This window comes from Nomascus leucogenys, chromosome 2 (genome assembly GCF_006542625.1).
Source record: "Nomascus leucogenys isolate Asia chromosome 2, Asia_NLE_v1, whole genome shotgun sequence".
Lineage (NCBI taxonomy): Eukaryota > Metazoa > Chordata > Mammalia > Primates > Hylobatidae > Nomascus > Nomascus leucogenys.
This window is the reverse complement of record NC_044382.1, coordinates 77,372,971-77,393,849: the sequence shown is the minus strand read 5'-3', so window position 1 is coordinate 77,393,849 and position 20,879 is coordinate 77,372,971. Positions and strand designations below refer to the sequence as shown.

Here is a 20,879-nt window from a genome sequence, read left to right as displayed (position 1 = left end):
GCTCTTCTCTGATCCTTTTCCCACAGTGCAGATATATATATACATATATATGGATAGATGGTAGATAGGATAGATAGGATCTGTAGATAGATGACAGATAAATAGGTAGATAGATGACAGGACTGATAGATGATAGATGGATAGATTAGATAAGATTTATAGATGAGAGATGATTGATAGATGGATAGATGATTGACAGATGAATAATAGATGGATGATGGATGAATAGATAGATTAGATGGATAGATAGATATAGATAGGTAGATGATAGATAGATAGATAGATGATAGATAGATAGATAGATAGATAGATAGATAGATAGATAGATAGACAGACAGACAGACAGACAGATAGATAGAGAGAAATAGGGAGGGACAGAGAGAGAGAGCAATAATGTGGACATGTCTTCTCCCTGCTTAAAATGCCCCGGGCTCCCTGCTGCAGAATCAACTTCTCCTCCACTGCATAGTGAACTCCGTCCCTGTCCTGCCTCCTGCCACCCTCGGCCCCTCCAGCTCTCCTGTCCTCCCACTGCCCTTCCTGCCTCAGCCACCCTGGTCTCCTGGCTATTCCACAAGCACTGTCTGGCTCCTTCCAGCTCTCTGACACACAGGTCCCTCTGCCTGCAAAGCTCTTCATTTGACTCCTCACCCTTTAGGTCCCAGCTCTGTGGCTTCTCAGAGCGCTCACTCTAAAGGAGTGCCCCTGCCCTGTTTCCTCCTTATCACCACATCTTCCTCCCTTGTTTGTTTTTGAACTCACTTATTGAATGATTCTCTCTCCCCCTCTGACTGTGAGTCCCTGAGGCAGGGGCCATTGTCTTGCCTGACTCCCTGCTGTCTCTCCAGCACCCACAGGGCTGACCTGCAGCAGATGCTCAATAAACACTCACCAAGGAATGAAAGATGAAATCTTCCAGACTGTTGACTTATCGAATGGGTCTGATGATTCTTTCACAAGGAGATGCTGCTTGAGGGGGCACTAGGCATCAGGGCAGGGGGTGGATGTGGGGGCTGAGATTGGGGGTAGGGAGAGGGCTGCAGGGATTGGGATTGGGGGTGGAGAAGAGGGCTGTGGAGGCTGAGATTGGGGGTGGGGGGAGGGCTGCATGTACTGGGATTGGGGACAGGGGGAGGGCTGCAGGGACTGGGATTGGCGGCAGGAGAGGGCTTTGGGGACTGGAATTGGAGGCTGGGGGAGCGCTATGGGGGGCCGGGATTGGGGGCACTGGAGCGCTGTGGGGGTTGGGATTGGGTGCCAGGGTAGGGCTGTGAGGACTGGGATTGGGGGTGGGGGAGGGCTGTGGCAGCTGGAGTTGGGAGCCAGGGAGAGGGCAGTGGGGCTGAGATTGGGGATGGGAGGGAGGGCTGTGAGCACTGGGATTGGGGGCGGGGGGAGGGCTGTGGCAGCTGGGGTTGGGGCGTGGGGGAGGGCAGTGGGGCTGAGATTGGGAGCAGGGGGAGGGCTGTGGGGCTGAGATTGGGGTGGGGGGCAGTGGGGCTGAGACTGGGGGTGGGTGGAGGGCTGTGGGGCTGAGTTTGTGGGTGGGGGGAGGGCAGTGGGGCTGGGATTGGGGGTAGGGGGAGGGCTGTGGGCACTGGGATTGGGGGTGGGGGAAGGACTGTGGCAGCTGGGGTTGGGAGCCGGGGGGAGGGCAGTGGGGCTAAGATTGGGGATGCGAGGGAGGGCTGTGGGCAGTGGGATAGGGAGCGTGGGGAGGGCTGTGGCAGCTGGGGTTGGGGGCATGGGGGAGGGCAGTGGGGCTGAGATTGGGGGCAGGGGGAGGGCTGTGGGGCTGAGATTGGGGGCAGGGGAACGGCTGTGGGGCTGAGACTGCGGGTGGGAGGAGGGCTGTGGGCACTGGGATTGGGGGTGGGGTGGAGGGGTTTTGCCATTTCCTCTGACCCTGAGAACTCTCGTTCTTAATTCCAGGGCTTGCTTTTTGGGCCACAGTACCTTGACTCTTCCAGTGGTAGGGACCTCCACCCAGGCCCCCAGATGCCCCTAAGACAAGCCCCAAGGCCTCTTTCCACCCACGGTTTCCTGCCTATTCTGCAGGGAGCCTGGGGAAGCTCACTCCCAAATAAGGGAGCTGAGGACATTCTGGAATGCACCAGGATTCTCGACCTCTATCCCTGCTGTGTGCTTCCCGAGCCCCTCTCTGATGATTTCTTCACTATGTTGTCCCTGCAGCAGGAGTTCTCCAAACACATCCATCTCCTGGTTTATGATCCCCTCTTCCAGGAAGCCCTCCATGCTAGCACAGACATGAAACCATGATGTGTGAGCCCACAGTTCATTTCAGCACCATCTCCTGTCCCTCACAGGCCAAAATTGGGCTCTCTTCCCTCTCCTCTTCTCCAACAAGGCCTTCTCCCAAGCTTCTTGGTTCACCACTGTCTCCTCCCCACTAGCAGAGCCATTTCTCATTCAGTTATTAGGATCACAGGATTTGGAATCAGACAGACCTGTGTTTAAATCTCTGCCTTCTTAGTTTGGATTCCCCAGCAGCAGACCCACAGATAAGAATTTGAGTGCCAGTGATATATTTACAAGGTACAGGGAAATTGGGCAGAAAGGAAAAGTGGGACAGGGATGGGAGGGGAGAGCCACTAAACCTGATGATCATTGACTCTTTATCCTACAGAGAAACTGCAGAGCACATGCCTCAGGGGGATCCCACTCCAGGGTGAGGGAGCTGGGGTATGTGTACACCAACTTCCCTGGCATTTCTAGCCTTCTATGGGTGGAGGTGGGGAAGCCTCCAGGCACAGAGATGCAGATACAGATAGATGCCACTGGAGCTTCCTAAAGGTCTGAGAGAGGTGGCCTGGGCACTGACAGTGTCTACTGTGACTCCTCTGCCAGTGATTAGCTAAGCTATGTGACCTTGGGCAAGTTACTCCACCTCTCTGAGCCTTAATTTCCTCATGTACAAAGTCTAGGCAACAATCCCAGCTGTAGGGGCTGGGGGTAAGCAAGGATATGAGATCAGGCATGAAAAGCCATTAGTACAGAGTGGGATGGGGCGGGGAACACGTGGTGGGCATTCAGCAGGCTCAGCCAAGATCTGACCACTGTAACTTTAATCTTACCTTGGTTCTTCTCTGCTTTGCTTTCTGATCCTGACATTTGTTTTCTGAGCAGTGCCCTAGATTCTGCCTCATAGTGTGCCCCACAGCAAAGTGTTTGAAGTGAATGCTTCTAGCTGCCAAGAGTATCCACAGCTCAAACGACTCCTGTCCACGGTCACCTCCCTGCCTCAGCTCCTTCTAGCCAGGACTGTCCTCCCTCAGGCCAGTGGCTAACCCAGGCCTGGCCTTGGGCTGGGTTTTCCCTGCCTGCCTGGAACTCCAGTCTCTTCCTTCCTTTCTTAGCATCCCACCCCGACTGGGAAGGCTGTGGGGAGAGCTGCGTGCAGGGGCTTGCTACCCTGCGACACCAGACTCCAGTTTCCTCATCTGTAACGTGATTGTGGGAGAATGCAGGGTGCAGTGGGGGGTGGGGGCTGGCCTGACTCATCTCCAGGGATTCTTTCTCCTCTGGCAGCCCACGAATCTGTCGTAGCAGGTACCCACAAACAGGCCACTTACGGGCAGGGTATCTCTCGTGGCGGCAGTCTAAGTGAAAGTCCTCCTCGCTCCCGTCCCTCTTCTCCATCCTGGAAAGGAAAAAAAAACAAAAACAAAATCCTAGGTAGGAAAGAGAAGGATGAGTGGGCAGAGACCCAGAACCTGAAAAAGTGCAGTCTTCCCCCCTCTGGAGAATATTTTGCAAAGTAACTTTTCACTTGCTGCCCTGCGGGATTTTGACCACAACCTTGTGAGATGGGCATCATTATTCCCATTCTATTAATGAAGAAACTGAGGCTTTTGGAGGTGATGTGACCAACCCAGTGCCATGCAACTAAGCAGTTAGAGGCGGAATAGGGAGGCAAACCCATCATTCTGTCAAAAAGAGGAATATAAATTATGTGCAAATGGTATATATCAAAAGATATTTACAGTTTCATTTGTTTTCAGAATTATACATTGAAATGCACGGAAATTATTTTGGCAGAATATACACCAAAAGGTTAACGGTGATTATCCCTACATAACGAATATAGGGAATTAACTCTGGAGGCTTCTTTCCGCTAACTTTATTTTCTGATGGGGGCAACAGGCTATTACTCACTAAGCAGCATCCCCCCACCCTCCAACCGCCCCCGCAGAGACAAGGTCTCACTCTGTCGCCCAGGCTAGAGTGCAGTAGCAGAATCAGAGCTTGCTGCAGCCTCCAACATCCTGGGCTTAAGCAATCCTCCCGCCTTAGCTTTCCAAGTAGGTGGGACTACAAGTGTGTGTTACCACATCCAGCTAATTTTTAAATTTTTCTATAGAGATGGGGTCTTGTCGTGTTGGCCAGGCTGATCTCAAACTCCCGGCTTCAAGGGATCCTCCTGCGTCTGCCTCCCAAAACTCTGGGATTATAGGCATGAGCCACTGTGCTCGGCTCTGGGAAGCATTTCTTAACTACATTAAAACACATCCTTTTTTTTTTTTTTTTTTTTTGACACGGAGTCTCACTCTGTTGCCCAGACTGGAGTGCAGTGGCATGGTCTCGGCTCACTGCACCCTCCACCTCCTAGGCTCAAGCGATTCTCCTGCCTCAGCCTCCTGAGTAGCTGGGATTACAGGCACCTGCCACTGCGCCCAGCTAATTTTTGTATTTTTATTAGAGACAGGGTTTCACCATGTTGGCCAGTCTGGTCTCAAACTCCTGACCTCAGGTGATCCGCCCACCTCAGCCTCCCAATAAAACACTTCCTAAAGATAATTCTGCATACTATCAAAGCCCCGGTCTCCCAAATTCTGGCACAGTGGTCTTCCCCAACAACAATTGCAAGAGCTTCTCAGTGTGGTTTCTCTCTCCTCTGTCATCTCAGGGTTGCGGTGGTCCCAGAGGGAGCAGCCTCTGCGGGGTGGCAGCAGAGGAGAAGCATGGAGCAGAGGCTGTTGAGGACCTGGACAGTGGAAGCAGGTGCATGGCCTCTGGCACAGCTCCAAACTTAGACCCTCACCCGCGTCCCACTGATGGCTGGGCCCGAGAACAGGTGGGGTCATGTTCCCTCATTGCACACATGCATTTGTAACCCAGGTAAATTCCAGAGTTCCACATGGTCCTGTCCAAATGGGCATCACATTAGAGAAACACAATCTAGTCCTCTCAAGTAAGAACAACTCCAGGCTAGGCATGGTGACTCATGTCTGTTTTCCTAGCATTTTGGGAGGCCGAGGCAAGAGGATCACTTGAGGTCAGGAGTTCAAGACCAGCCCAGGCAACATAGCAAGACCCTCATCTCTAGAAAACATCAAAAAAGAAGCCAGTGCATGCCGGAGTGGTGGTGTGTGCTTCTAGTCCCAGCTACTCAGGGGGCTGAGGCAGGAGGATTGTTGAGCCCAGGAGATCAAAGCTGCAGTGAGCCATGATTATACCACTGCACTCCAGCCTGAGCAATATAGCAAGAACCCCATCTCTAGAGAAAATTAAAAAATAAGCCAGCACATGTGGTGTGGTGATGTGTGCCTCTGGTCTCAGCTACAGTCTTGGCTGAGGTGGGAGGATTGCTTGAACCCAGGAGATCAAGGTTGCAGTGAGCTGTGATTACACCACTGCACTCCAGCCCAAGCAACAAGTGAGACCCCGTCTGAGAAAAAAAAAAAAACCCAATCATTATTGTCTCTCCTAAAGCACACAGTGGGTGCTCCAATCCACACAGCTTGACATCTTTCCTCCATCCCTCTCTTTTCTCTCACTTGTCTTGCAGCTGTCCTAGAATCTCTCTCACCCTGTCTTTGTCTCATTTTCAACACTTCCCCTGAACTCTCTTCAGTGTCCTTGGTGTGGCATTTCCCCTTTTCCCCACCCTCCCTGTCTTTCCACTGCTATCTCCTCTTCTCTCATGCAAGGAAGGCTCAATCCTTTCCAAAGCAAATGCCCTATCTCTGTTCCCTGACTCTTCCCATCACCTCTTATTCCTAGTTGCACATCCAGGAAGCCTGAGCTGGAGGAGAAGACAGGGGAAGGTGAGAGTGACAAGCTAACAATGCCAAAGTGTCCTTAGTAGAAGGGAGAGAGATACTCATATATTGATAATCACCAATCATTCATTCATTCGCTCATTCACCAGGAACTTCCTGAGGACCTTCTCTGTTGGCACCAGATGCTGTGTGGAGGACAGAAATGTCTATTTCGTAACCTCTGCCCTCAGAGTACTTCCAGCCTAGTAGGGAAGACAAGCTTGCTCCCTAGTTAGAAAATGGCAGGCGAGGCTGGGTGTGGCGGCTCATGCCTATAATCCCAGTGCTTTGGGAGGCTGCAGTGGGCAGATTGCTTGAGCCCAAGAGTTCGAAACCAGCCTGGGCAACATGGTGAAACCTGTCTCTACAAATACTAGCTGGGCATGGTGATGTGTTCCTGTGGTCCCAGCTACCTGGGAAGCTGAGGTGGGAGGATCACTTGAGTCCAGGAGACAGAGGCTACGGTGAGCCATGATCTCATCACTGTGCTTCAGCCTGGGTAACAGAGTGATACCCTGTCTCAAAAAGTAAAAAAGATCAGGCATTGAATAACACTACACAAGGACTGTCTGCACCAAGGGACTAGGCCTGTACTTCCCAGGGAACATATTCTGAACTTTTTCTGCTTATAAGCATCTCCTGTGGCCTGTGTGGCCCTAGACACCAAACCAAAGGAATGAGTGTTCATGCCATAGAAAGGCAAATTTCTGTTCAACAAAAGGATAATGTCTTTTTTTTAAAGTCTTTCTTTTTTTTTTTTTTAGATGGAGTCTCACTCTGTTGTCCAGGCTGGAGTGCAGTGGTGCCATCTCAGCTCACTGCAACCTCCTCCTCCTGGGTTCAAGCAATTCTCCTGCCTCAGCCTCCCAAGTAGCTGGGATCACAGGCATGTGCCACCACGCCTGGCTAATTTTGTATTTTTAGTAGAGACGGGGGTCTCACCATGGTGCCCAGGCTGGTCTCGAACTCCTGACCTCAGGTGATCCATCCACCTTGGCCTCCCAAAGTGCTGGGATTACAGGCGTGAACCACCATGCCCAGCCCAAAAAAGTCTTTTAATAAAAACATCTTGGCTATTTTCCTGATAAAACAAGCTTGTTTCAAAAACAAAAAAACCTCCAACACCTTAGAGACAGCAAAAGTCCCCCTATAATCACATCTCCATGTAATGGGATCAACATTGTTAGCAGTTTGGTATTTATTTTTTCAGAATTAATACTTTTTCTACACAAATAGACTCAAATTAAACATATTTTTGAAACTGATTTACTTTTTACCTATCCAGAAACTTTTCATTTGTGTACACCTAGATCTCACTCACCATTTTTTTCTTATAGCTGTATATAAAAGAGTAACTAATATTCAATACCCCCATTGGTAGACATTTATGTGTTTCCTCATTTTTGTTGACTCTTCCAAATAATGGTGCATGTGGTGAGTTTCCATCAGCAGAGGTGCTCAGGACTAGAGTATCACCAGTCATGAAGTCAGAACTGGACTCAAACATTGGTTAGGAGAGTGGACCAGGTAACAGCCCCATCCTCATCCCGGAACACCACCTCCCTGGCCACATCCAGCACCTCTAGGTCAACAGAGGCCTGTCCTATTGCATAAAGGGCTTCCAACATCCTCCTGCTTTTCACAGCCTTGACCTTGAACCAACCCCTCCATCCATCCTCAGCTCCCAATTCTTCTGGTTTCTTTTCGTTGTTGTTGTTGTTGAGATGGAGTCTCGCTCTGTCGCCCAGGCTGGCATGCAGTAGTGTGATCTTGGCTCACTGCGACTTCCACCTCCTGGGTTCAGGCAATTCTCCTGCCTCAGCCTCCCAAGTAGCTGGAATTACAGGTGTGTGCCACCATGTTTGGCTAATTTTTTTATATTTTTAGTAGAGATGGGGTTTTGCCATGTTGACCAGGCTGGTCTCAAACTCCTGACCTCAGGTGATCCACCCGCCTCAGCCTCCCAATGTGCTGGGATTACAGGCGTGAGCCACCGTGCCTGGTCTCTCCTGGTTTCTTCTCTGAAGTCTCATCTTCCTCCAGGCCTCAAGCTGGGCACCTCCTTGGCTTCTGCTGGGAGCCTCAGCCTTGGGAAGTGGGGCCCTATGAGCAAAGGGGCTGATGTCTAAGGAGATAGTCAGTTCAGCCTGGCACAATACCTTCCCTCCCCCATCACCCAAGCCCTGCTGCCCAGAGACCTCCACTCAACAGCTGACATATCGAATAACACCTGCCAAGGAGAGAGCCAGGCCTTGTGCTGGGCTTGGGGACCATAGGGACCACCCAGACAGACCCCTGCCCTCAAGGATCTCCTGTTGGTTTTACCCATGCATAAATAACCATGGCTTCATGTGTTAAGTTTCAGGCCAGGAGGATATGAAGAAGGTTGTCAGGGCCAATAACTGTCTAGCCCAGGGGTTGGTGAACGTTTGCTGTAAAGGCTCAGATAGTAAATATGTGAGGCTTTGCAAGCCATATGGTCTCTCTCACAACTACTCAACTCTGCCCCTGCCGTGAAAGCAGACGTAGACAAGATAGAAACAAATGGGTGTGGACAGCAGCAGGTGGTGGGCGGGATTCGGCCTGCGTGGATAGCGTGTTCATGCCTGGTCAAGCCCAGTGGTTCTCAGCTTGGCTGCACGGTGAAGCCACCACGGGCGTTTTTAAATACAGGGGGTGGGGAGCAGGGCTGGAATGTGCAGCCTGGGTTGAAAACCACTGGTGTAGGGACCAGCGGAGGCTTCTCGGGGTGGTACCAATTGAGCTGCATCATGAAGGCCACAGGACCTGCTCACTTCCTTTTATTTTGTCTTTGTTGTTGTTGTTTTAATTTTTTTTTATTTATTTATTTTTGAGACAGAGTCTTACTCTCTCACCCAGGCCGGAGTGAAGTGGTGCAATCTCAGCTCACTGCAACCTCCGCCTCCCGGATTCAAACTATTCTTCCACCTCAGCCTCCCCAGTAGCTGGGACTATGGGCGTGCACCATCACACCCGGCTACTTTTTGAATTTTTAGTAGAGACAGGGTTTCACCATGCTGCGCAGGCTGTTCTCCAACTCCTGACTTCAACTAATCCACCCACCTTGGCCTCCCAAAGTGCTGGGATTACAGGTGTGAGCCACGGCACCCGGCCAGCTTTTAATTCTTTTTAGCTTGTATTTTAGATTCAGGGTACGTGTGCAGGTTTGTTACAGAGGTAAATTTCATGTCACGGGGGTTTGGTGTACAGATTATTTTGTCACCCAGGTAATGAGCATAGTACCTGATCGATGGCTTTTTGATCCCCTCCCTCTTCCCACCCTCCACCCTCAAGTAGGCCCCAGTGTCTGTTGTTCCCTCTATGTGTCCGTGTGTTCTCATCATTTAGCTCTCACTTATGTGTAAGAACATGCAGTATTTGGTTTTCTGTTCCTGGGTTAGTTTGCTAAGGATAATAGCCTCCAGGCTCCATCCATGTTGCTGCAAAGGACATGATCTCATTCTTTTTTCTGGCTGTGTAGTATTCCATGGTGTGTATGTACCACATTTTCTTTATGCAGTCTACCACTGATGGGCATTTAGGTTGATTTTATGTCTTTCCTATTGTGAATAGTGCTGCTGACCTGCTCACATCTAAGAGAGGAAGCTGAGCTCCAAGCCTGGGGCTGCGCATCTTTCTACGACACAGTGTTGCCATTCTGGAAAGAGCTGGTTTCCTTGCACAGACTTGAGACTCTCCACCAGATTCAGCAAGGAAGACACCAGATCTGCAGAATCTGAAGGGTCTTGCCCCACCTCTGGGCCTGGCTAGGGCTTAGCAGTGGTTCTGGGCAAAGGCTGAGTGCCCCCGATGGCGGGGCTCCCTGGCAGGAAACACGGAGGGGACAAGGGTAGGCTTTGGGCACAGTGAGAGCTTGGGCCCTGGAGTGAGGAGGAATCATGGTTGACCTCAGCTCTGCGATTAACAGGCAGCATGACCCTGTGCAGCTCACTGGGCCGCTCTGAATCTCAGTTTTCTTATGTGTGCACTGGGCATAATACCAGTGGTCATTTCACGACAGTAACGACCACTGCCACTACCTCCCTGGTTGTTGTAAGGACTCAAGCCCAGGACCTGCCACAGAAGATAGGCTCAGAGCATGTTCACTACTGCTATTTTTAAACTTCTCTAATAGTCTGATAGTCTGCCTTCCCTAATACATTTTCTTTTTCTTTTTTTTCTTTGAGCCAAAGTCTCACTCTGTCACCTACGCTGGAGTGCAGTGGCACAATCATATCTCACTGTAACCTCGACCTTCTGGGCTCAAGCGATCCTCCCACTGCAGCCTCCCAAGTAGCTGGGACTACAGGCACACACCACCACCCCCAGCTAATTCTTTCATTTTTTTGTAAAAACAGGGTCTCACTATATTGCCCAGGCTGGTCTCGAACTCCTGGCTTCAAGTGATTCTCCCACCTTGGCCTTCCAAAGAGCTGGGATTACAGGCGTGAGCCACTGTACCGGGCCCCCTTAATACCTTTTCAACTCAGAGAGAAGGATGGGGTTTCTCTCATTCTATGCTTGTAGCCTCAGGGTCTAGCACAGCGTGTGGCACAAAGCATTGTAAATAATGCAAGAAAAAATACAAAAATTAGCCAGGCATGGTGGCGGGCGCCTATAATCCCAGCTACTCTGGATGCTGAGGCAGGAGAATCACCTGAACCCGGGAGGCGGAGGTTGCAGTGAGCCGAGACCTCGCCATTGCACTCCAGCCTGGGTGACAGAGGGAGAACCCATCTCAAGGAAAAAAAAAAAAAAAAAAAAAGGAAGGGAGAGAGGGAAGGAGGAAGGGAGGTGAGGGAGGGAGGAAAAACAGTTTGAAGCTAAGAGCAGCCCACAGGGGAGGTAGCCAAGGGTCATCAGCAATGCTGAGCTCCCTGTTGAAAAAGGAGCAATGGTAAATGTCACTACGTGACAATTTTCTTTGACTTGAACTGCAATTTCCTGCAGGAAACATTATGCATTTTCTGAAGACATGAAGACAGATCTACTTTTTTTTTTCTTTTGACAGAGTCTCACTCTGTCACCCAGGCTTGTGCACAGTGGTACAATCGTAGATCACTGCAGCCTCCACCTCCTGTCTTCAAGTGATCCTCCTGCCTCAGCCTCCTAAAGTGCTAGGATTACAGTCATGAGCCATCGCACCCAGCCAGATTTGCTTTTTTAATAAGATGGTGGTGGTGTAAGAAACATCCGATGATATGGTTTGAATATTTGTCCCCTCTAAATCTTATGCTGAAATGTGATCCCCAATGTTGGAGGTGGGGCCTGGTGGGAGGTATTTTGGTCCCTCATGGATGGTTTGGTAATAAGTGAGTTCTCATTAGTTCAGGAGAGAGCTGGTTGTTTAAAGAAGCCTGGCATCTCCACCTCTCTCTTGCTCTTTTTCTCACTGTGTGATGTACCTGCTCCCCCTTCTATCATAAGTAAAAGCTTCCCGAGGCCTCACCAGAAGCTAAGCAGATGCTGGCGCCATGCTTCTTGTAGAGCCTGCAGAAACACAAGCCACATAAACCTCTCTTCCTTATAAATTACCCAGCCTCAGGTATTCTTTTATGGCAAAGTGAAACAGACTAACACACCCATAGATCTAAATAAGGTCCTTGAAGGGCTGATGGGGATGCGTGGTGTGAAACAGTGCTCAGAACTGGCATCAGGTGGAACTGGGCACCCCAGACGTGTCACATCCCTCCAGAGGTTGGGGCAGTGGCTCCACTACTCACCAGCCCCATGCCTGGACAAGTCTTGATTTTCTCATCTGATAAATGGGCACATAATGTACCTATTCTTCTGGTTGTTATAAGGATTAAACTAATTAATAATGCAAAGCATGCTGGACAATATAGGGAGATCTAGTCTCTACCAAAAACAAAACAAAAAAAATTACCCAGGTGCTAAGGCTCATGGCGGTAGTCCCAGCTACTCGGGAGGCTGAGGTGGGAGGTTCACCCAAGGCTGCTGCAATGAGCTATGATTGCAGCACTGCACTCCAGCCTGGGTGACAGAGCGACACCCTCTCTCAAATAAATAAAACAACAAATAAATGTAAAGCTCAAGCTATTTAGAGCAGTACTGAGAACACTGCCTGGTGCTTGCCATTATTATCATCATATTATTATTACTACTGTCACCAGTGTCATCCTCACCTCTGGGGTCTTTCTGGTCCTGTCACTCTGTGACTGCATATTCAGCCCCACCTCCCAGTTCCAGAGGTGGAAGGTATGAACTACTGTAATGCACTATCCGGTGCCCTCTCCCCAAACACACACTCCTTTCCTCCATTCCAGCATTTAGAGCTGTCGCTGTCATTGCCTCGGGAAAGGGACATTTTGCAAGAAGCAGAGGAAGGGCTTCAAAGGTATCGAAAACCTCTGGATTCACGGCAGGCAAAACCCACAGGAGGTCACGGCACTGCCCTTTGCCCCAGAAGAGACAGAGTCCCCCAAACTGGGGACAAGGAGCTTCAGAGTAGGAGCTAAGTGTGAGTAGATGCTGTGGTGCCTAGAAAGATGGAAGAGCCCCAGGGAAAGTGACAGTGACAAAGGCACCTGTTCAGACGTGAACAGCACCAGCCCTATTTCACAGATGGGAAAGTTGAAGCGAAGACAGATTCATAACTTTTGCCCGATTTCTTGGTAGCCTGGCTGTCCAATACAAAACAGAGCCCTGTTTCAGTGTCTGTGAACTTCCATGGGGTAAAACGGTGGCTGAACTGAAGGGACCTCTATGACATCACTGAATGTGGAGCTGGGAGGAGATTTGCACAATGGGCCTTCGTGAGCAGTCCTGGTAGCTCCAATCCTGCAGCTGGCTTGTGGCAGGGCTGGGAGCTGAGCTTGGATTTATGGTCCCTGGAGCTGGAGCGAGTTTCCACTGTACCCTGTGGACTCCCAGCAGGCAGGGGATTCCCGATCAGCCCCTCCCTGGGCAGGCTTGCACTGTGACGCCCTCATGGAAAGTGGGGCTGGGGACCCTCCATCACTGGCTCTGCCAGAACTGCTGCAGAGGTGTTGGAGGTGACTGTGCCATCCAACAGTCACTGCCCCCAATAGCCCACCATAGTCTGGAGTCTGACAGAGGCTGGGTGTTTGCTCTTTTTAAGAGAAAAGGTGGATGCAGGCAAGTGATGGAGCTGGGAGGCTCTGAGGACACTGAGGGAGGGTTTCAGGGAGGACCAAAACTGATATCTCACTAGGATGCCACATTGTACCTGCCGGTCTGATTCCAGGGCCGAATGTGGCCACAATAGCCAGGGGCATTATCAGGGGGCCTACCAGGCCCCATCTCTGCTGTGGCAGGGGTGGGTGCCATGTGCCCTGAGGCCTCCCCAGCCTCCACTGCCCCTGCTCCAGGCTCTTATCCCCCACCATGTTCTGCACCCTATATGGTTCCATCTGTGCCATCCTCAAAGCCAGCCCCTCTGTCTCTGGCCCCAGACTGGCTCTGTTTCCCAAATATCCAGCCACTGCCTTGTATGAATTAATAGCCTACATGCTGTGCTTCTGCAACTATCTGTAATAAAGGACTAAGACTCCCTCCACCCCCTTAATTTTCTTCTCTTTTTTAGACATGGGGTCTTGCCCTATTGCCCAGCCTGGAGTGCAGTGGAGCAAGCATAGCTCACTGAAGCCTCTAGTTCGTGGGCTCAAGTGACCCTCCACCCACCTCGGCCTCCTGAGCAGCTGGAATTATAAGTGTGTGCCAACATGCCTGGCTCCCACTTAATTTTCAATCTGTCTTGAACCAATTTTTTCACAAAAAATAAAAATGAAATGAAAAAAATGCATACAGAAGGCAAGCATGATTGTCCAGCAATGTCAATTTGTTATGAAAGCTTCCATTTATCTCAATTTCTGTCCTTATATCACGAAGGATGTTTGCAAACGGGCAATGGTCCAGGGACCACACTTTGAGAAGCACTGTTCTGTAAGGCCCTTTTTTCTCCTCTGGCCTCAGCTGGCCACATCCACCTCCTGACCCTATGACTGGGGCTGCACCTGCTCTATCCTCCAGCCCAGTACTTCGCAAATTTAAAGGTGCTCCAAGATCACCCGAGAAGCTTGTTCACATAAAGCCTCTGATTCAGCAGGTCTAAGGTGGAGTCTGAGATTCTGCATTTTGAGCAGGCTTCCAGGTGAGGCCAATGCTGCTGGGCCCAGGCTTTGGCCAGGTGAGGGGCTCAGCCCAGCCCAGGCCTCCCATCCTCTCCCCATGGTCCTGGTGGCAAATGGCCATGATCAAAGAGCCGGCCACCTCCTTCCCGCCTCTGAAGCTCCCTCCAGCTGGCAGATATTTAAAAGAAAGCATGAGAGTTCAGGGAGTGAACATTCCTTCCAGATGTTCCTTTCAGATGTTCCTCCCACTATCCTTTGATAATTTTTTCACTTCAAGGACCATCTCGTGTTTTCACCTCCCCGTGCACAGGTGCTGGCTGACGATCCGATCACATGAGCCGCGTGAAGGCTCTGAATCTCCACGGTGCCATCTCCAGTTTCTGGGCACCACGTTCCTCTCAAGAATGAACGGTGATTTCAAAGGACCTCAACACCGGGTAATGGCGTGCAAGGTGTTACCGAGAAATAAACTTCAAGCAGTGAAGACGGATGAGATGGAGCTGTGATTGAACATGTCTCAGAGGCCAGACATCTAAGGAACAGTCTCAGAGGACAAAGAACACATTGATTTTTAAATAAGCAATTCACAATGGAATGAAAAATGGAATTAAAAGGAATTTTGGGCAAATAAATGACTGCAGGTAGTAAATTAAGATTCCGTAACATCACGTCAAAAGGGTAATTGCAAGTTAGGGGGAAATAAATGGGTTTTTAAGAAAGACTTTTTTTTTCTTTTCCCATTTTCTGAGTAAATATCATCATGATATAAAACATTTGGAAAATAACACAGAAGGAGATAAAGCCACGCGCATGTCAATGCCTTAGCTTGATCTTTACGTGTAATTTACAGTTTTGTCTCCCATTTCTCCAATACTGGGTTTTAAAAAGAGACCTCGGCCAGGCGCGGTGGCTCACGCCTGTAATCCCAGCACTTTGGAAGGCCGAGGCGGGCGGATCACAAGGTCAGGAGTTCAAGACCAGCCTGACCAACAAGGTGAAACCCCGTCTCTACTAAAAATACAAAAAAATTAGCCAGGCGTGGTGGCATGTGCCTGTAATCCCAGCTACTAGAGAGGCTGAGGCAGGAGAATCGCTTAAACCGGGGAGGCAGAGGTTGCAGTGAGCTGAGATCATGCCACTGCACTCCAGCCTGGCAACAGAATGAGACTCTGTCTTAAAAAAAAAAAAAAAAAAAAAAAAACAGACCTCTAGATATTAACACCTTGAGGTTATACTTTGGTTATTTCTAGAATCGCATGGGTTAGCAATGATTACTTGGCAATACAAATAATCACTGGCATATTGGTGGTCCCCACCCCAAAACCCCATCCCCATCTTTGACAACCCCTAAGGAGTCCCTCCACCCACAAAGGCCCCACCGACAGCATGAAACCTCCAGACCGGACTTGTCTCAGAAGTCCCTTTCAGCACCCAGACGGCGCCAGGAGGGAGAACAGACGTGAGGATACCTAAGACATGATGCTGCCCAGCTTGGCGGAGGAGATGGTGGGGAAGGCGTCAGGCAGCACTCCAGCAGAGAGAAGAGTGGGTCAGAGCTGCAGAGGCCGGAACATGGCCGGGCTGGGGAGCTGTGGACGATCAGGGGATGCTGCGTGAAGGGGAAGGGGCCCGGGGTACACGGTGGGACTCTGAAGTTATGATGAGGAACCGGGTCTTTGTCCTGAGAGCCATGGGAAACCAGTGTTTTAGGCAGAAAGATGGGGGTCCTGTTACCCTGATGACGTTAGCATATTGAGGAGGCATTCCAGCTTCTGGGGTGGAAGTAGATTAGAGGGGACAAAAATGGGTGTGCAAAGATCACAAAGAAAGTTGCTGGATTCACCCAGGTAAGTCCTGTTGCAGCCACAGACTAGGACGATGGAAGTGGAGGCAGAGAAAAGGGAAGGAGATATAAAGAGAAGGCCCTGGGCTTGTGGTGAGCAGGAGGGTCATGGGTGATGAAGAAGCAGGGGCATCCGTCAGGACTGCAGGTTTCCAGCTTGCATAAGCAGAGCCACTTATGGAGGGAGAGATGGAAATAAGACTGCGTTTGGGGGCGTGAATATCATGAATGAGTCTTGGACATATTGATCTGAGGTGCCTTTGAGAATCCAAGTAGAAACACCAAGGAAGCAACCGCATATGGCATCGGGTGAGGCAGAGCGGATTCTTCTAATGTGGGAGCCCTTGGCCACGTGGCCATGGAGGATGAGGAGCTGCACATCATAGAAGGGAAGACAGCCCTGTAGGAAATCAGAGACGGCGTCGGCGCACAGGACCAGGAGAAGTGGCTGTGGGAGCCGAGGAGAGAGCGATTCGGGAGGAGGGTGGGTGCCGTGCCAGGCTGCCGAGAGCTGCTTCGTGGAGTGAGGGGGTGAGAGCCAGATTGGAGGGGGCTGGACGGTGAGTGGGAGGTGAGGATGTGGAGACAGGCCCTTCACAAAGCTCTCCCACAGCAAACGAGAGAGAGAACATGGAGCCGTTGGGGCATGCGGTTGACGTGCCCATCCCTGCTTAGCCAATCCCGTGAATGTGTAAGGAGCCAGGTTGAAGTCACCCCTTCCCTGTGCACAAACCACTTTTGTCCATGCTGGTTTCTTGCAGATCTGAGATCTGATGGCTTTGTGTTGGGCTGGGAGTGCAGCGAGTACTGGCATCAAGGAAGGGGGCTTTGGATGGTTCCTACTCCATCTCCTCTCTCTTAGAAGATAAATGCATCCCAGTGATAGACAGATAGCTGCTACCACCAGCCTCCAACCCCAGACACCGTGGGAGGAGAAGAGAGATCAGAGACCCAGGCACAACTCCCACCGAGGCACTCACTCTCAAATCACACCAAGTTGCTTAGATTTTCCTAAATGCGCTTCGTGTGTCGGCCCCTCCTGGCCTTTGCTCGTTCTGTTCCCTGTGCCTGAAATAGCCTCCCTCACCCACTGCCGATCTGTCTGGTGAATGCTGCACGAGTATTGAAAAACTCAGCTCAGGGGTCTCTTCTGTGAAGCCTCTTCTATCCTCTACCTCCCACTGGGACTGGCCCCTCCTGCCTGAAGCCACTTCCAGGAGACTCGATTGTGCCATCCAGTGCACTTTGCTGTGGTGTGAGCAGGGGGCTGCGAACTCAAGTGTTTCAGCCTGTTGTTGCCATGCGGGAACACGGGCCCAGTGTGGCCAGATCTCTGCTTTGTCATGAAAAGCCAAAAACCTTGATTTTTGATTTCTTGTATTTTTTTTTTAGATTCAGGGGCACATGTGCAGATTCATTACATGGGTGCTTTGCATGATGCTGAGGTTGGGCTTCAGTTGATCCCATCACCCAAACCCTGAACATAGTACCCAATAGGTGGTTTTTCAACCCTTGCCTCCCTCCCTGCTCTTGCAGTCCCCAGTGTCTGTTGTTCCCGTCTTTATGTCCATGTGTACCCAATGATTAGCTCCCACTTATAAGTGAGAACATGCCATATTTCTTTTTCTGTTTCTGCAAAACCTTGATATTTTAACATGAAATCTCCTGATTCTTAAAACTCAGCCCAAATTTAAGAATTTTGAAACCACCATGCAAGCTAAACAAAATATATTTGCAGGCTAGATTCTCCAAGGACTACCATTTGCCACTTGCTACAGGCCCCATTTTCAGGCAGGGAGTGTATCTTATTTGCCCAGCACAGAGGGAGGTCTCTAACGGGGGTGGGGGGGGGGTGAGGGGGGTGGGGGCAGGGAGAGGGGACCCCCAGCTTTGTTTCCAGAAACCTAATTGTATCATTTCATAAAGTCCTCACAACAAAGCCTCAAGGTAGGCATCAGCTCATTTTCCAGCCAGGAAAACTGAAGCTCCAAGAGGTGAAGCGAGTTACCTGGGAACTCACAGCTAGTAAATTATGAAGTTAATTCCAACCCTGGTCTGTTTCTTCAGGCGTTCCACAAGGGCTGAATGCATGAAGTCAGCCAGGCACTCAAACAGTGTCTGCAACAGGAAGCCTGCATACCTTTCTACTATACTTAACAACAGAATTAATATTGTTTTTTTGGTTTGGTTTGGTTTTTCAAGACAGGTTCTTGTTCTGTCGCCCAGGTGGGAGAGCAGTGGCGCCATCATAGCTCGCTGCAGCCTTGACCCCCCAGACTCAAGTGATCCTCCCACCTCAGCCTCCCTGAGTAACTGGGACCACAGGCACATGCCACCACACCCAGCTAATCTTTTAATTTTTTTGTAGAGACAGGGTCTTGCTATGTTGCCCAGGCTAGTCTCGAGCTCTTGGACTTAAGTGATCTGTCTGCATCAGCCTCCCAAGTGCTAGGACTACAGGTGTGAGCCACCGAGCCTGGCCTAATATTGTTAATAATTAATACCGTAACTGATTGAGCCTCTGTGGTTCTAGGTGCTGGGACAGAGTGGAAACCAGGAAAAGCAGGCTCCCTGCTCTCGTGGGGTGTGCACCGAAATGGGCCAGACATAAACACAAAAATAAATAAACGAGTAATTTCAGAGAGTCCTAAGTGGTACAGAGAGAGGTGCAGGGGTCCCAGGAAGGAAGATCCGCCCTCCCAGAAAGCTCTGGGGGCTTCTGTCCCCCACACAGTGCCACGTTCCCAAGTGAGGCGGGTCGTTCGTTTGGCACAGCTGAATTCCCTCTGGGATCGAATCCAACAGGTCTCATTTTCTTCCACACATTGTTAAACCAGATCTGAGCATTAAGTATTCAAGAAAGCCCCAATCTGCAAATATTTACCTTTCATTCAGCAGCATCTGACCCTTCCCTCGGGAGGCCCGATTAAAACAAAGGAGGGGATGACAAGCAGGGTGACGCTGGGAGGGTTTAATTCCAGATGTTTCTCAGGGATGGGGCAGGAATTGGGGGGTGCAGGCTCTCCAATCCAGCAAACCCAACACATGTGCATACTGGCCCTTCCACATGACCATGTGCACATGCATACACACACACACACACGCACACACACACACATAATATGCCTTTCTTCGACAGCGCTGAAAACCATTTCAAATCTGCCCAACTGCTCCTCAGCCATGCAATCTGCTCTTGCAGAGGGTAATCCAACAGGACGTGGGTGGTGGGGGTGGGGATGAGAAAGGGACAATTTAATTTCTTCCTGTCCATCAGCCCCCGCAGGGCACCACCTTGTCCCTGGTCTGCAGGAGGACAGCAGGAAAGACTTGGATGAAATGGGCTCCAGAAAAGCCCTCTCCCACAGATGGGAAAGGTGGGGGCGTGAGGGAGCCCATGAGCTCTGTCCCACAGAGTGCACCATCCCAGAAACCCACTCACGGTCTGTCTCTCACCTCACCTGCCCCTCCTACGATGAGCTCCTCAGCCATGGGACTCCCTTTACTCCCATTGTGTGCCCAGGTCCGAGCTCAATACCCAGCAGAGACAATTGATCAAGGCTGAGAGGCCACACAGCACAGGGAGGGACTATGTGGCCTGGGCTTAAATCCCAGCTCTGGCACTTACCAGCTGTGTGACCTGGGGCAAGTCGCTCTCCCTCTCTGTGCCTCAATTTGCCATCTGTAAAATGGGGGTGACAATAACACTTACACCTCAGAGAGGCATCGCAGAAATTAACTGAGTCACATCTAAGGTATTTAGAGGAGGGCCTTATACAGGGCCAGAGAGAATAACGTGATTATCAGCCATGCTTCAAAACACCCTCGCCATCTCCATCCTAAGCTGGTCATGACCAAGCTCATGCTTCACTCTGGGGTCTGGCGAGGGCATTAGGAGCAGAAGGGACAGGAACTCACACACACAAAGCCCTCCATGTGCCAGGCATTGGGTGCAGCATGTCACATGGGTTTTCAAATTTGAGTCTCCCTGAGACACTAAGAGCTCTGGACTCTCCCATCCTGGGTCACAGGAAACAGGCTCAGAGTGGCTCAGTGCCTCACCCCAAATTACATAGTAGCAAAGAGATAGACTTGGAAAACTCACTCCAAACCCCTGCTCTTTCCACAGCACCCTCTGTCCCCCATGGAGGAGAAGGAAACCTGGGCACATGGGGCCATGGATTTCCCGCCCTTGAGTCCCTGGCTGCGGCTCCAAGGACGCTGGCCACTGTAAGATGTCAGCCCTGCATCTGAGCCATCCTGCAAACCTATGCAGACATCTATGTGCTCCGAGCTCTTTGTAGAGAAGGCACAAAAAAAAAAAGGAAAAGAAATAGAACAGCCTGGCTAAGCTGAAATGCTCTCCTCAGAGGGGAAGGGAAATAAAATTTGATGAACCTCTGCATAATGTTCAAGTTATGAATGTGTAAAGTGATATTCTGCACATATGCTGGGAAGAATTCATCCTGGGGCTGAGCTGTTAGGAGCCATTGGAACTGGGGCACCAGCAAACAGCAGCTTCTTCTTGATGGGGTATGGAGAGGTCCTGTCTTCTGCCTCAGCAAAATGAGGTGCGTTTCACCCACAGATGCCCAAGGAGGCAAATCTCCGTAGCAGGGGTGGCAACTGACAGCAGTGCTAATGGGGCAGCTTTGAACATCTGGCTGGTTATGTGTCTACTGCAAACACTTGCTGAGTGCCCACTCCGGGCCCTGTGCCATGCTGGGCATTGCCACCATCCACAGCCTGGGACGAGATGAGCCGCATGCCAGGTTAGCCGGATCTTCCTGGCCACTGCTGCCTGGCCCGGGACTGAACACCTGACCTACACCGAGCAATCAC

General features: G+C 50.6%; 1 protein-coding gene across 1 annotated transcript in view; it reads right to left on the bottom strand.

Annotated features, from left to right (window-relative positions):
* Nucleotides 1–20,879, bottom strand: part of GSG1L (GSG1 like) — a 268,187-nt gene that overhangs the window by 12,750 nt on the left and 234,558 nt on the right. Inside the window, exon 6 of the mRNA XM_030799338.1 lies at nt 3,594–3,661. Coding sequence (XP_030655198.1) covers nt 3,594–3,661 — 68 coding nt within the window. The remainder of the gene's footprint in view (nt 1–3,593; nt 3,662–20,879) is intronic.